General features: G+C 46.0%; 2 protein-coding genes across 3 annotated transcripts; both read right to left on the bottom strand.

The window, feature by feature from the left end:
* Positions 1 to 2227: 2227 nt before the first annotated feature.
* Positions 2228 to 4038, bottom strand: LOC119799786 (magnesium-dependent phosphatase 1). 2 transcript variants are annotated; one of them, XM_038309662.2, is made up of 6 exons: positions 3899 to 4038; positions 3728 to 3788; positions 3548 to 3658; positions 2758 to 2865; positions 2557 to 2663; positions 2228 to 2435 (listed from the first exon to the last, which is right to left on the bottom strand). In XM_038309662.2, the coding sequence occupies exons 1-6, from the start codon at positions 3933 to 3935 to the stop codon at positions 2344 to 2346; spliced, it is 516 nt and encodes a 171-aa protein (XP_038165590.1). In that variant the 5' UTR covers positions 3936 to 4038; the 3' UTR covers positions 2228 to 2343. The 2 variants fall into 2 exon arrangements, with proteins under 2 accessions (XP_038165590.1, XP_038165591.1); XM_038309663.2 differs by having other exon boundaries at positions 2578 to 2663.
* A 1784-nt stretch (positions 4039 to 5822) lies between these two features.
* Positions 5823 to 13698, bottom strand: Nedd8 (NEDD8 ubiquitin like modifier). Its single transcript, XM_038309664.2, has 4 exons — positions 13406 to 13698; positions 7373 to 7420; positions 7162 to 7244; positions 5823 to 6184 (listed from the first exon to the last, which is right to left on the bottom strand). Exons 1-4 carry the CDS (start codon positions 13421 to 13423, stop codon positions 6088 to 6090), a joined length of 246 nt encoding a protein of 81 aa, XP_038165592.1. The 5' UTR covers positions 13424 to 13698; the 3' UTR covers positions 5823 to 6087.
* Positions 13699 to 13784: the final 86 nt, after the last annotated feature.

The following is a 13784-nucleotide window of genomic DNA, read 5'->3' as shown; positions in this document are numbered from 1 at the left end:
AGGACTTCTGCCTTGGTGGTGGCATTCTCAGTGGCCACTGGCTGAACCTCCAGGATGGACACTGTCCCGTGAGTTTATGCCAGCTTCTGTTCTAACCTTTTCTTTCTCCATAGAGCCTGCATGGTGACTGATCCAGCCCACACCCTGAACACCAGGGTCAGAAGCACCTGCTTACCCCTGGACCCTCCCCAGCAGCCCTTTTCCCCCTTACTTTGCTTACTCTTGGTCCCATACATTTTGGCTATGTGTAGCTCCTGTTGAACTTCTGCTTCAGAAATTCCTGTTTGACCAGAATTTCTTCTGTCTCTTTTAGTTTCTACATTGCTTCTTCGGGAGTTAGATTCCTCTCTGCCCTCAGGAGTCCAGTGGTGCAGAGCCATATTGTGTGAAGGAAAAGTATTAGCTACCAAACAGCGAGGAACGCAGTATATGCTAGGCATTACCGTAACTGCTCATCTGTAAGTGATTCTCTACAATGAATGTATCAGTTTCACCTGACAAATAAGAAAACTAGCACAAAGATGTATGTGGGTTTCATCTAAAGTCTTAACTGGAGATGGAGTAGATTGAGTAGTAATCAAAACACTGTGCTGGGTATGGTGGAACACACCTATAACCCCAACACTTCAGAGGCTGAGGCAGGAGGATTGCTGCAAGTTTGAGGCCAGCCTGAACTATGCTTGTGTTCAGGTCAGCCAAGGCAAGACCCTGTCTCAAAGCCCACGTTCTTTAGCTTTTCTAAGCTGTGAGTCACATTTTCTGGTCATTGTCCCACTTGCTGTCTTAAGAGAGGTCAAAGGTCCTGCTCTATCTCTATGCTCACACTAAGGGGGTGCGAGGAAGCGAATGTGGCTTCAGTTTCTTCTTCCATCTTCTATATTTGAATGATAATCTTTGCAAATAAAAGCCTAGTGGCCGCTGCCTGCTTAAAGCCCTCCCATACTCTCTTCATTGCCTGCAGGATAAAGATCAGAAAGTTCTTCTGGAATACTCAAGTTCGTTGATCTGTTCACCCGTCCATCACTGCTTCTACATCCTGTCCTTTTCATACCCTCACACCCCACAAACCCAATACGGCCAGACGTTCTATTTTTGCTAAATGATTGTCCTCCTGCTTCTGTTTTTTGAAGGCTCCTTCCCAGAGTTAGAGTTACCTCAGCACCAGTCACCTGGCAAACAGCCTTTTTGAACACTGTCCAGTGCCTATTCTATGCTGTCTTGATTTGTCAGGGTCATCTCCATTACCGAGACGCCACATTATATTGTCAATCACTTTTTCTGGGCATAGCTATACCATCAGATACGAGCTTAAAGAAGATCGTCTTTCTTCTTCACTTCACACTTCTTTTACCCATAAGCTACAACAATTTGGAAAAGACTGGATGCAGTCATCTGGAAACCAATTCCTCCAAGCCTGTGCCTGGGGAACTAACCATTGCCACACCGAACGTTCACATCCCCATTCAGTCCTGTTCAAGGCAGGCTGGGGCAAGGCGGTTGGACAAGGTTGGCCTTCTGGCACCAAAGAATACAGATCTTAGCCTTTAATCCCAGCACTCGGGTGGCAGAGGCAGATCTTTGGGAGTTTGAGGCCAGCCTGGTCTACAAGAGCTAGCTCCAGGACAGGCTCCAAAGCTACAGAGAAACCCTGTCTCGAAAAACCAAAAAAAGAAAAAAAGAATACCGATCTTAGTTAAGGACCCGGTTTTCTGGCCGGCCTGTCGCCTGGTCCTCTTCCCTCCCAGTGCCGCTATGTTCCTATTCCCCTCTGGTCAACACTTCCAGTGGCTCATCCCTCCTGAAGAGTCTGCCGACCCCATTCATTGCCACCTTATTTTTTCCTCTTTCATCCGAGACTATCATCAACCTGAGACCGGCCTTGGCCAATCTGTCCAGGGCATCCAACAGGTGCAACCAAGACCACAGAAGGACAGAGGCAAGCGCTCAGGTTGGCTCATTCCTCTTAAAGCAGCCGCATTGCTCTCTACTACCAAAAAGGGCCGGCCCCAACCTCATTCCCAAATAGTAACAGCTTCTACTCCCTACAAGGATGCGCACAGCATTATGGCGCCCTCATGTGAAGCAGCGGAAGACGTTGAAAGGGGACTTGGGATGGGTTCCAACACGAGGGAACAACCTGATGCAGGCTAATCTTTCACACTCTGGTCCCAACACTCCAGCGCTATTAAACCAAGTTTCCACGTTAGAAAAATGGAAAGAACCACCCTGTGTGTAAATCCATGACTCACACACGGACACTTTAATACATTGCAAATGCACCTAACAAGGCTTTCTTGATTTCGGTTTTACACCTCAGATGTGGCTTAGCCCCAGGGCTGGACGTCAGGATCTAGCCTGGGCCTTTGCGAATGTCTCTAATCCTTGAGTTAGTGTTTGCAAACTCATTCCATTCTGGATGTGAATGCAGGTAACACCTAGAACAAAAAGAAGTCACATTTTACCAGCTTCCAAGCCTCCTTGTTATTGTTCTCATCTGCCATCCATGATCCACCATACGCTTACTTTCCTGTGTCCTCCTAAGAACCCCTTCCTCACCCCCCAGTGGTGACTCAGTACCCAGTTTGCCCACATCTATGATATTCCGCTTCTCGTCATCAAAGAAGACCATCTGAGAGAAAGGAACTCCAGTCTTATGGTGCAACCTGTAAAAGACAGAGCAGGGGCCGGCTGGTAATTTGGCTCACCTGACCTCCTCTCGGGCCCGCCTTCTGCTCCCACCCCTAGCTGTCTGCCTACCTCTCAAAGTGTGCGACTTTGCTACCTGGATAGATTTCCCGATGAACAAAATATTTGACGAGGTCAAAGAGCTCCAGGAGTTGGTTGGCCCCTTCTGTCTCACCTGTCCTGGAAAAAAAGAAAGAAAAAGAAAAACAAACAAAAACCAACGAGTGGCATTAGGAGAGTGCCAGGGATGCGGGTAAAATTAGGTATATGGGGGTAGGGGGACCGATTTACTCACTGTTATTCAATACCAGAGATTCTAAAATAGCTGGCGCTGAGCCAACGTTTAATCATTTAAAAGAACAGAAATCAGGCTGGAGAGATGGCTCAGCAGTTAAGAGCACTGGTTGCTCTTCCAGAGGACCCAGGTTCAATTCCCATCACCCACATGGCAGCTCACAACTCTCTATAACTACAGTTCCAGGGGACTTGACACATTCACCAATGCACATACAATAAAAATTAAGAAAACAAAAACCCTTTCTGCCAGGCAGTGGTGGCACATGCCTTTAATTCCAGCACTTGGGAGGCAGAGGCAGGAGGATCTCTGTGAGTTCGAGGTCAGTCTGATCTACAAGAGCTAGTTCCAGGACAGGCTCCAAAGCTACAGTGAAACCCTGTCTCGAAAAAAAACCCAAAAAACAACACAACAACAACAACAACAAAACCAAAAAACCAGAAAGCATAGGATAGAAAAGCAACGAAATATTTGTACGTTTGCATCGCCTAACTTTTGGTGCCTAGGGAGTTACATGCAATTTCCTCATGCGTGGAGACACATCAGCAGGACTGTCACTTCTCTTACCGTGAAGCAGCGGCCACTGGTACTCCAAGGCTCTGCAACCTTTCTAAGACTTCCGGTACCTCCGGGTACAGTCGGATGTTCTGGCCCCGCCTATCTCGTACAGTTCCATCGCTGGAGAGGGTGACACACGCTCAGCTCCCGCAAAGTTCCTCCTGGCCCCATACCTCCCTCTTGCCTCACCTGCTTTTGTGGAACGGGGGGTCTACGTGTGTATCAACCCAGAAAGGCCAAAGCGTGTAATCTGCAAGAGGAAGGAGGGAGAAGGTTCAGCCTAGAGGAGCGCAGACACTTAGCCAGCGCCAGGAGTGGGAAAGGGAAGCGCCGTACGAAACTCTCCCTGCTGTTCCTTACCCAGATCAAAAACCGCGAGCTTTGGCAGCGGCGTCATGATCCACCCGCAAACCCAAACTCAGCACCGAGAGCACTCCAACTCTATGGTGGCTAAGTAGGCTGTGGGCGCGCCACAGAGAACCGGCGACGCTCGGGTGACTAGAGCGTCGCCGACCGACAGCGCAAGAGCGCCTTCGGAGGCTCTGCGGGGAGATTACCTGCAGCGGGTGACGTCTCTCTCCAAGGCACTGGCCATTAGTACCTGGTGTCTTGTCTACACCACCTAACTCACCACTTTTCACTAGAGAAGTCACGGAAACCTTTTTACACCTTTATCTTGGAATTGAGACCTTATCAGTTTATTATTTTGTGCTCATCTTGTCTTCCCATCAGCATCTTAATTGTATAAAAACCAGTCTTCAGCAACACTGAAAGCATAAATATAGTGTCTGCACCCCATGATGTGTGCCTGAACCTCAGCTACACCCAAGGCCTAAGGGAGTTACTTGTACCTAGGAATTGAGCTCGGCAGGGCAACGAGGGGTGGAGGGTGTAAAACCCGAGAAGGTGGTCTCCAAGCCAGCAAGGCTGCTCAGGAGAGCATTTCTTCCCTAGGTTTCTAGTGTCTTCATCAACAGTAGGCTGCTATTCCCTTCAATACTGTGAAGAAAAGGAGGCCTTGGGTTTTTGTCTCCAAAAAATAAAACATGGTTTTATGTGATACTTTTTGCTGTTGAGCTCAGGGCTAGTCTTGAACTCCTGTCTCTACCTCCTAAATTCAGGAATTATAGGCTATGTGTTGCAACACCAGGCTTTCATGTGACACTTTATATTATTGCAGCACATGTTCATTTCAGTAAGCAGACATGTACCATAATATGTATAATGTGTAAATGTTCCATCATGGCTTCATTTTTTTTTAAAGATTTATTTATTATGTATACAACATTCTGCCTCGATGTATGCTTGCACACCAGAGGAGGGTGCCAGATCTCAGTACAGATGGTTGTGAGCCACCATGTGGTTGCTGGGAATTGAACTCAGGACCTCTGGAAGAGCAGCCAGTGCTCTTAACCTCTGAGCCATCTCTCCAGCCCATGGCTTCATTTTTCAAGATAGGGTTTCTCTCTGTAGCCCCAGTGGGTTCTGGAACTTGCTCTGTAGGCCAGGTTGGCCTTGAACTCAGAAATCCACCCACCTCTGCCTCCCAAATGCTGAGATTAAACCACTACTCAGCTTGCTCTGGAATTCTTGATTCTCATGCCTCAGCCTCCCAGATGCTGGAATTACAGGCCTCAACCACCACACCTAGCTATTCGGAGGCAACACTTGGCACTCATGAGCTAGCTAAGAGTTGACTACAACAGAACACCGGGCAGGCTTTCCTAGTCTAATCCTATTTCTAAGGACAAGGGCCAAAACTATGTGAGCTTGTTTCTCAGGTGGAGTGCAAAAGCAGGCTAAACTGGTGTTCTTAGAACTTTCAAGAATTAATTCCTCTAGGAGGGGAGGAGGTGAAAATTTGTAAAAATTATATAATTTAATTAAAAAAGTATTAATTCCTCAGGGTTCAGTGTGTCCATCTATACACAGAGATATGACAACACTCCCATCCGAATCCTTTGGGATAATGGGGTAGAATGTTTTCCAGCTGAAAGGCTATGCTGAAGCCAATTGATGGGCATCCCTGTAATCCCACCTACTCGGGGCAGCCTGGGGTACGGTTCAGAATAAAGCATATGCCAGACTGATGGCATACGCCTTTAATCCTAACACTCCGAAGGCAGACGGGGGTCCATGTGAGTTTGAGGCCAACAAGTGCTAGGCCCCAGCTGGGGACACAGTTAGGTCCCCACCCCATTCTCAACACAGCACCTTTCACTGTCCTACCCACCACTGTGTCCATTTCTACTTCACTCATGTGTCAAGAAGAAAGAATCCAGGAGCCAGGAAATAGTTTATTGACAACCAAGGATATAGCCGTAAGAGAGGGAAGCACACAGGACTGCAAACTAAAACCCAACAGCCAGTAATGGTCATTTGGGCCAGGAGCACTGCACCCTGGGGTCCTCACATTCTCCCACCAGTAGACACACAAGACTGGGCATCCAAGGGAGGGGGCAGAAGTTCTGGTGTCCCAGAGCGTGAGAGGACATGTGGTGCTTCATTATGAGCGACAGGGCAAGGAGGTAAAGTGGAACCGAGGTTCATCATTGCCCAAGACCACCTCCTCCTCTAAGAGCCAACACCAGGTGGAGGACTGAACCGCCTAGGATCTTGTAATCAGCTGCTGTCTTCTCATCATTCCTAGAGGAAAGAAAAAGCATTAGAAATGCCACCTAGAAGCCGGGCGGTGGTGGTGCACGCCTTTAGTCCAGCACTCGGGAGGCAGAGGCAGGTGGATCTCTGTGAGTTCGAGACCAGCCTGGTCTACAAGAGCTAGTTCCAGGACAGGCTCTAAAGCTGCAGAGAAACCCTGTCTCGAAAAACCAAAAAAAAAAAAAAAAAAAAAAAAAAAAAAAAAAAAAAATGCCACCTAGAACAGGCACCTGTAACCTGGGCTTGGGGATCTCTTTGGGAGGCCTGTGAAATTAGATGAGAAAAATATTCCTTTGTTTTTATTAGCTCCTAGTTATAATTAGTATTTAATTTGAACACAGACAAAGAGACCCATGGTGCTAACAATATGGTAACTTATACAACAGAAATTAAATATTTTTAAATTACATTATAACTGTAGGTTATCTTGAAAAATTGAAAAAAAAAGCAACTATCAGACCCATTATTAGACCTTACAATAAGATATTAATAAAGAGGGCTGGAAAGATAGCTCAACAGTTAAAAGTTCAAACTGTTCTTGCAGAAGACTTACGTTCGGATTTCAGTACCCACTTCAAGAGGCTCACAATCTTGTGTAACTACAGATCCAGGGGATCTGATAGCCATAGGCACCTGCACTCACATACAGACCTATAGACACACACATAACTATACATAATATATTTTAAAAATACATTAATAAAGCACATATATTACTATTTTACAAATTTGCTTTAGTAGTTTTATAACTGTTTCAACATTAGTTTATAATTCAATATATGCTATTCTATGTCTGGCATATTATATTCTATGACTTCTCTTATTCTGGGAAGATTCCATAGGCTCCACCGGACTGTCAGAGCTGAAAGCAGGGACACACTGAAGTAGTGGCAGGCCTCTGCACCTCTAGCCTTGCCACCTTGTCTTCACACAGGGCTGCTACACCCCACTGCACCCAGACTTACATTTGTTTGCCACTGTAGATGAGCCTCTGCTGTTGTGGGGGGATGCCCTCTTTCTCTTCCACACGCTCCTTGATTCGCTCCACCTTTAGAGGAACAAGAGGTCAGAGGCTGCTTAGAATCATAGAAACAGTAAGAACAAGGCTGTGTGGACAACATGAGAACAAAAGGCCCAAGGTCATAGGCGGAGGGCGACATGCTGAGCATACATCACCTTGTCTGTGGGTTCAATGTCGATCTCAATCTCCTTTCCAGTCAGCGTCTAAAACAGACAAAGATGTCATAAATCCCACAGCCCCAAATCAATTGTCTTTTGTGATGGAACGAGACTGGCCCCAGGCTCATGTGTGACTACTTGGTCCAGAGGTGGCCTTGTTGGAGGAGGTCTCTCTCAGATTAAATGCTATCCTTTATAAACTGTATTGGTGTGGTTGTCTGAATGTAATTGTCCCCCATAAGATAATAGAGAGTGGCACTATCAGGAAGTGTGGTCTTGTTGGAGGAAGTATGTCACTGTAGAGGTGGGTTTTGAGGGCTCATATGTGCTCAAGCCACGCCCAGTATCTCAGATCACTTCCTGTTGCCTGCAGATCAAGATGTGTTAACTCTCAGCTCCTTCTCCAGCACCATGTCTGCCTGCATGCTACCATGTCCCGCCATGTTGATAATGGCTAAATCTCTGAAACTATAAGCCATTCAATTAGATATTTTAATTAATAAGAGTTGTTGTGGTGTCTCTTCACAGAAATCATGCACACACCTATTATCCCAGCACTCCAGAGTACAGAAGCTAATAAATTTGAGGCCAGTCTGGGACACATAGTAGATGCTATGTCAGAAACACAGAATTAGTGCTGGAGATGTAGCTTCGTTGGTAGAGTGCTCGCCCGTGATGCCCTGGGCTCAGGCACGTAACTGTAGAAACTGGATGCAGCAGTGCACAACCTATAACCCAAGCACCTGGGAAGTAGAGACAGGAAGATAAAGGAGCTCAAGATCCTGACTACATATAATCTAACCTGAGGTAAGTGAGATCCCATCTTAATAAGATAAAGAAATTAAATACAATAATACCTCACATGACAAAGTGAGGATTGTAATTCTGTGTCGTCCATAAATCATTTTGTTTTATTTACCTTAATCCTTCAAATGCAAAGACTTTTCAACTACAGAATTCATTTCTAGGTCATTAACTTAGAAAAAGCTGGCCTTTTCCCATACCTTTAATTCTAGCACTAGGAAGACGGATGCAGGCAGATCTCAGAGTTGGAGGGTAGCCTGGTCTACAGAGTGAATTCAAAGAAAGCCAGGGCTACACAGAGAAACATTGTCTTGACCCCCCACCAAAGGAAAACCTTAGAAAAAGCCACCTTAAGAGCTAGAGATAGCTCAGTAGTTAACAGTGCTCACCATACAAGCCTAGTGGCCTGACTCTAATCCCTGCAACCCATGTAAAGGTGAGAAGAGAGATCCAATTCAACAAAGTCATCCTTTGACCTCCACATACCCCCATGGCATAATGCAGCCACACTTACCTCCCCATACCTCAAAAAAAAAAAAAAAAAAATAATACGGGGCCGGAGAGATGGCTCAGTGGTTAAGAGCATTAACTGTTTTTCCACAGGACCGGGGTTCAATTCATTCCCAACACCCACTTGGCAGCTCACAACTGTCTGTAACTCCAGTTCCAGGGGACCCAACACCAATGACAAAACACCATATACACACATAATACTTGGGAGGCAGAGGCAGGTGGATCTCTATGAGTTTGAGGCCAGCCTGGTCTACAGAGCAGGTTCCAGGAGAGCCAGTGCTGTTACACAGAGAAACCCTGTCCTGAAAAACAAAACAAAACCAACAAGCAAGCAAAAAGAAGTGCTCCAGATGCCTGGCTGATTGACAGGATTAACATATGCTCAAGGTAATGGGAAGATGATTATGATAGTGGAGGATGCATCTGATTTTAGGATCATGGAAATCAGGTAACAGGTTTCACTCAGAAATGGTCTGGGCTAGGGATCTAGCTAGCATACACAATGCTCTATCCTATCTCAAACAAAACAAAAGCAGGAAGGACTTAATTGTGAAGGAGAAAGGAGTACATAAAGTCAGACAAGATATCAGCGATATAGAGAAACAGCTGAAAAATGAGTAATCTACAAAGAACCCTATTAAAAACTCTAAGTTCTACAGAACTTAGCAGCTAAATATTTCATATACTTAATATATAAAGAGCAAACAAAGAGATGGAGGATAGAGGGATTAATATTGGACAGAAGGGCTAAAGAGATGGCTCAATGGTCAAGAGTACTTTTTTAGGGGACCTGGATTCGGTTCCCAGAACCCATATAGTAGCCTACAGCCACCTGCAACTTCAGTTCCAGGGAATCCAGTGCCCTCTTCTGGCCTCCTTGGCACCAGGCACACAATTGGTGAACAAACATACAAGCAGGCAAAGCACCCATATACATAGACATAATAAAAAATAAAAAAAAAAAAACATAGGAGCTGGAGAGGTGGCTCAGAGGTTAAGAGCACTGACTGCTCTTCCAGAGGTCCTGAGTTCAATTCCCAGCAACCACATGGTGGCTCACAACCATCTGTACTGAGATCTGGTGCCCTCCATTGGCCTATAGGATATATGTAGGTAGATTATTGTATATGTCATAAATAAATTAAAAGAAAAACAGGCAGATGTTGCAGACAAGGAGAATGGTAAATACTGAGCAGAAAGTGAGGATGGCGATGCCTATAACCCTCGCCCTCGGAGGTTGAGGCAGGAGGAACTGAATTGGGGGTCAGCCTGGGTGGGGCTACCAACACTGTCTCAGCAGCATTAGGAGGCTGAGACTGGAGGATCTTCACAAATTTGAGACCAGTCTAGGCTACAGCAGCAGGTTCAAAAACCGAAGTAGTAAAACACACACCACTGCCAATGCAGTACTTCTGAGCAAGGGCTATCATTTTAGCAACGCCCTTAGGTGATTCTTTCTGTCCAATAAGTCTGAGAAGTCTACCTGGAACAGTATTTTTTTAAACTGTAGATCTCACCCCAAAAACAGTTAACAAAAACAACTTAAAATGGTTTGCTAACATCAGAGTATATCAAATAGCAAGCTCCATGGGTCATGAGGTAAAATCTCTCAGTATAGGTTTTTTTTTTAATTTTTTAAGAAAGATTTATCTTGGGGCTGGAGAGATGGCTCAGCGGTTAAGAGCACTGGCTGTTCTTCCAGAGGTCCTGAGTTCAGTTCCCAGCAACCACATGATGGCTTACTACCATCCATATAATGAGATCTGGTGCCCTCTTCTGCCCTGCAGACAGAACACTGTATACATAATCAATCAATCAATCAATCTTTAAAAAAAGGATTTATCTTTATTTTGTGTGTATTGATGCTTTGCTTGCATATGTCTGTGCGTGATGTGCATGCAGTGCCTGTGGAGGCCAGAGGAGGGCGTGGGATCCCCTGGAACTGGAGCTACAGTTGTCAGCTGCTGTGTGAGGGCTGGGAATCAAAGCTGGGTTCTAAGGAAGAGCAGTCTTAACTGAGCCATCTTTCCAGGCTTAAACTGTTTTAAATTTGTTTAGAAAAAAAAACAAAACACAACATAAGTAGAAGAACAGACTCCCTTTTGGAGCAGGCCGTGATGAAAAAGCAAAGCCTTCTCCTTTAATATTTATTTATTTATTATGGATACAATATTCTGTTTACATGTATGCCTGCTAGAGGAGGACACCAGACCTCATTACAGATGGTTGTGAGCCACCACGTGGTTGCTGGGAATCGAACTCGGGTCCTTTGGAAGAGCACGCAGTGCTCTTAACCGCTGAGCCATCTCTCCAGCCCAAAGCCTTCTCCTTTAATACGTCTCAAAGATTTCACAGCAAGCCACACTAAGGATACATATAATTGGGCGGAAGAGGTGGCAACACAGTGAAGAGCACTTACTGCTCTTGCAAAAGACGCAGTTCCATTCCCGGCACCACATGGCAGCTCACAATCATCTGTAACTCCAGTTCTAGGGAACCCAGCACCGTCTTCCGGATTATTGGGGCACTAAACACACATAATTCACTGACAAACATTCAGGCAAAACAATCTTACAGATAAAACAAAGGTCCCCTCCCCCTCCAAATCCACATGAACTACTATCAGACATCTAACAAAAATGAAAACAAGAGTCACAAAACAGGGGCTGGTGAGATGGCTCAGTGGTTAAGAGCACTGGCTGCTCTTCCAGAGGACCCTGGTTCAATTCCCGGCACCCACATGGCAACTCACAACTGTCTGCAACTCCAGTTCCAGGGGAGCTGACACTTTCATACCAATGCACATAAAATAAATTTAATAATAAATTATTTAAAAAGTCACAAAACAATACCTTTACCCAACAGTAAACCCACTTTCATTTTGCAAAACATAAACATATATATTTTCTAATTTTACACTATTAGTCAATTTCTGCACTTTGCGCTGAGAACCAAGTGAAAGGCCTCACGTGTGCTAGTCAAGCAGTCTAGCAGTCAGATCCCGGCCTTCTCTCCCATCCATTCTTTTCTTTCCTTCCCAGTTTTTGCTTGAGACAGGGTCTCTAGATACAGCCACAAACCCCAGCCTCAACCTCCTATGTACTAGAACTTCAGACATCAACCATCATTAATATTTCTCTTGTTGTTTGTTTTTTAAAACACAGTTTCTCTGGATAGCCCTGGCTATCCAGGAGCACACTCTGTAGACCAGGTTGAAACTCACAGAGATCCGCCTGTCTCTGCCTCCCAAGCGCCAGAATTAAAGGCGTGTGCCACCTGGCTAATAATTTCTATTTTTTAAAATTTTATTGATTTTTATTGAGCTCTACATTTTTCTCTGCTTCCCTCCCAGTCTCTCCCCTCCCCTCCAACCCTCTCCTAAGGTCCCCATGCTCCCAATTTACTCAGGAGATCTTGTCTTTTTCTACTTCTCATAATTTCTATTTTGAAACTGGTTGCAGGAGGGGCTCTGAGAGGAGGAAGGTCCGGTCCATGGGAGTTAAAAGAAGGTAATGACGCATGAGGAATAATATGAACAAAGCACCAGGATACACATACACGGAAAAAAAAACCCCTCACAATGAGACCTATCATTGTATACACTAAAAACAACCAAAATAAAAAGCTTAAGACTCAAAGACCTATTAACGCATAGATGACCAATCAACTTTTGAAAAACAGCACACACACATCAACCTGTTCTCTGGCTTCAATCCTTTTTTTTTTTTAAAGACAAGGTTTTTCTGTCTAATAATCCTAGCTGTCCTGGAACTTGCTTTGTAGTCCAGGCTGGCCACAAATTCATAGAGATCCGCCTGCGTCTGCCTCCCAAGAATTACAGAGTGAGCCACCGGGCTGGCTTCAACCCTTAATTTGAAACGTTAATGGAGGGACTGGAGAAAACCAAGTTAACAACAGCTGACATATACAGAACTGAAGACAGGCTTACAAAGCTATTAAAAGCTCAAACTAATGTCAGGCTGCATCAGCTGCTAGTCTTTTGTCTGTCTAAACTTACAAAGGTAAGAACAGCAGAAAAGGCTGGAAGGGTTTAAAGCTGATGAACCAAGGGAGCTGAAGGAGACAAGAACCAAAGCGCCGAAAAGTAACCTGATGCAATCAAAGAAGTGAGGCTGGTTCTCATTGTTCAGCTCGGACAAGGGGGTGCCAAGTGGTCACCTCCTAGCGCAGTTACTGAAAGACAGGTGAGACACTAACCTTGGCAACCACCAGAAAAGGCTAATAGTTGCTAAGAGGCCCTCACTGTCCCCAGACTAATGCTTCAGTGCTGTGCTTTGGAGGCAGCCTATTTTAGGGCCCAGGGGAAGCATGCAACCTAGGTATAAAGAACGGGGGGAACAAAGCTTTTCTCAAAAATTTTGGAGTGAGGAGCCAAACTGCTGCCAGGCCTTCTCTGACTACAAGGGTTCGAATACAGTGAGACCAGGACAAACGCAGCCTCCTTTTAGGTTACAGCATAGACCTGGGAAGGATGTAGGGAAGGCAAACACCCGAGGTCTTCAGGCGGAACGGGCCTCCAGTGCTCAAAGCCTCCCGGGGTCCCCCTAGTTCCCATCACGCCTCGCGCACGGCCCCGAGGGTGTCAACCCTCCAAGTTCAGGAAAGGCATGGTTTTCTTTTCCCGCCTCTCCCCTAAGGCGCAGCGGCCAGCCCGGCACCACAGAGTCTTGGCAAGCCTGGTAATGCTCCCACCTTCACTTTAATTAGCATCTTCCTCCCAGGTTGGGGCTGCAGGCGGCTGTAGTGCTGCTTCTCCCGCTGTGGTCACCGCTGCCGCTTCCCAGCACTCCACGGCTAGGGACACTTCTGCTTCCGGGTCACTCTCCGGATCCACCCTCTCCTCTTTCCACCCGGCTTCCGAAAGGCTCAGGAATGCCCTCGTGTTTCGAGTCAGTGCCGTTGTAGAGAAAAAGGGCAAGCCGGTTTAGGAAAAGCACAGACGACGCCCTGAGACGCCACGCGGGCCCAGCTAGCTGGGGTTAGCGGCGAGCTGAAGCAGAACAAACTACTCTTCCCATCATGCCAGGAGGCAGCTCCGGCCTTTGCATCCTAGGAGTTGTAGTCCTCCCGC

The sequence above is a fragment of the Arvicola amphibius genome, chromosome 13 (assembly GCF_903992535.2).
Source record: "Arvicola amphibius chromosome 13, mArvAmp1.2, whole genome shotgun sequence".
NCBI classification, from domain to species: Eukaryota; Metazoa; Chordata; class Mammalia; order Rodentia; family Cricetidae; genus Arvicola; species Arvicola amphibius.
Note: the sequence above shows the minus strand (reverse complement) of the source record. Positions and strands in the feature narration are given on the sequence as shown.

Excerpts from the sequence above, each read along its gene's own strand:
- LOC119799786 (XM_038309662.2), bottom strand. The coding sequence starts at position 3,935 with ATGACGCCGCTGCCAAAGCTCGCGGTTTTTGATCTGG. Across the intron at positions 3,659-3,727 it reads CCCCCGTTCCACAAAAGCAG|CGATGGAACTGTACGAGATA; the intron begins GTGAGGCAAGAG and ends CACCCTCTCCAG. Across the intron at positions 2,866-3,547 it reads CCAGTGGCCGCTGCTTCACG|GACAGGTGAGACAGAAGGGG; the intron begins GTAAGAGAAGTG and ends CTTTTTTTCCAG.
- Nedd8 (XM_038309664.2), bottom strand. Across the intron at positions 7,245-7,372 it reads ACATTGAACCCACAGACAAG|GTGGAGCGAATCAAGGAGCG; the intron begins GTGATGTATGCT and ends GTTCCTCTAAAG. Across the intron at positions 6,185-7,161 it reads ATCTACAGTGGCAAACAAAT|GAATGATGAGAAGACAGCAG; the intron begins GTAAGTCTGGGT and ends TCTTTCCTCTAG.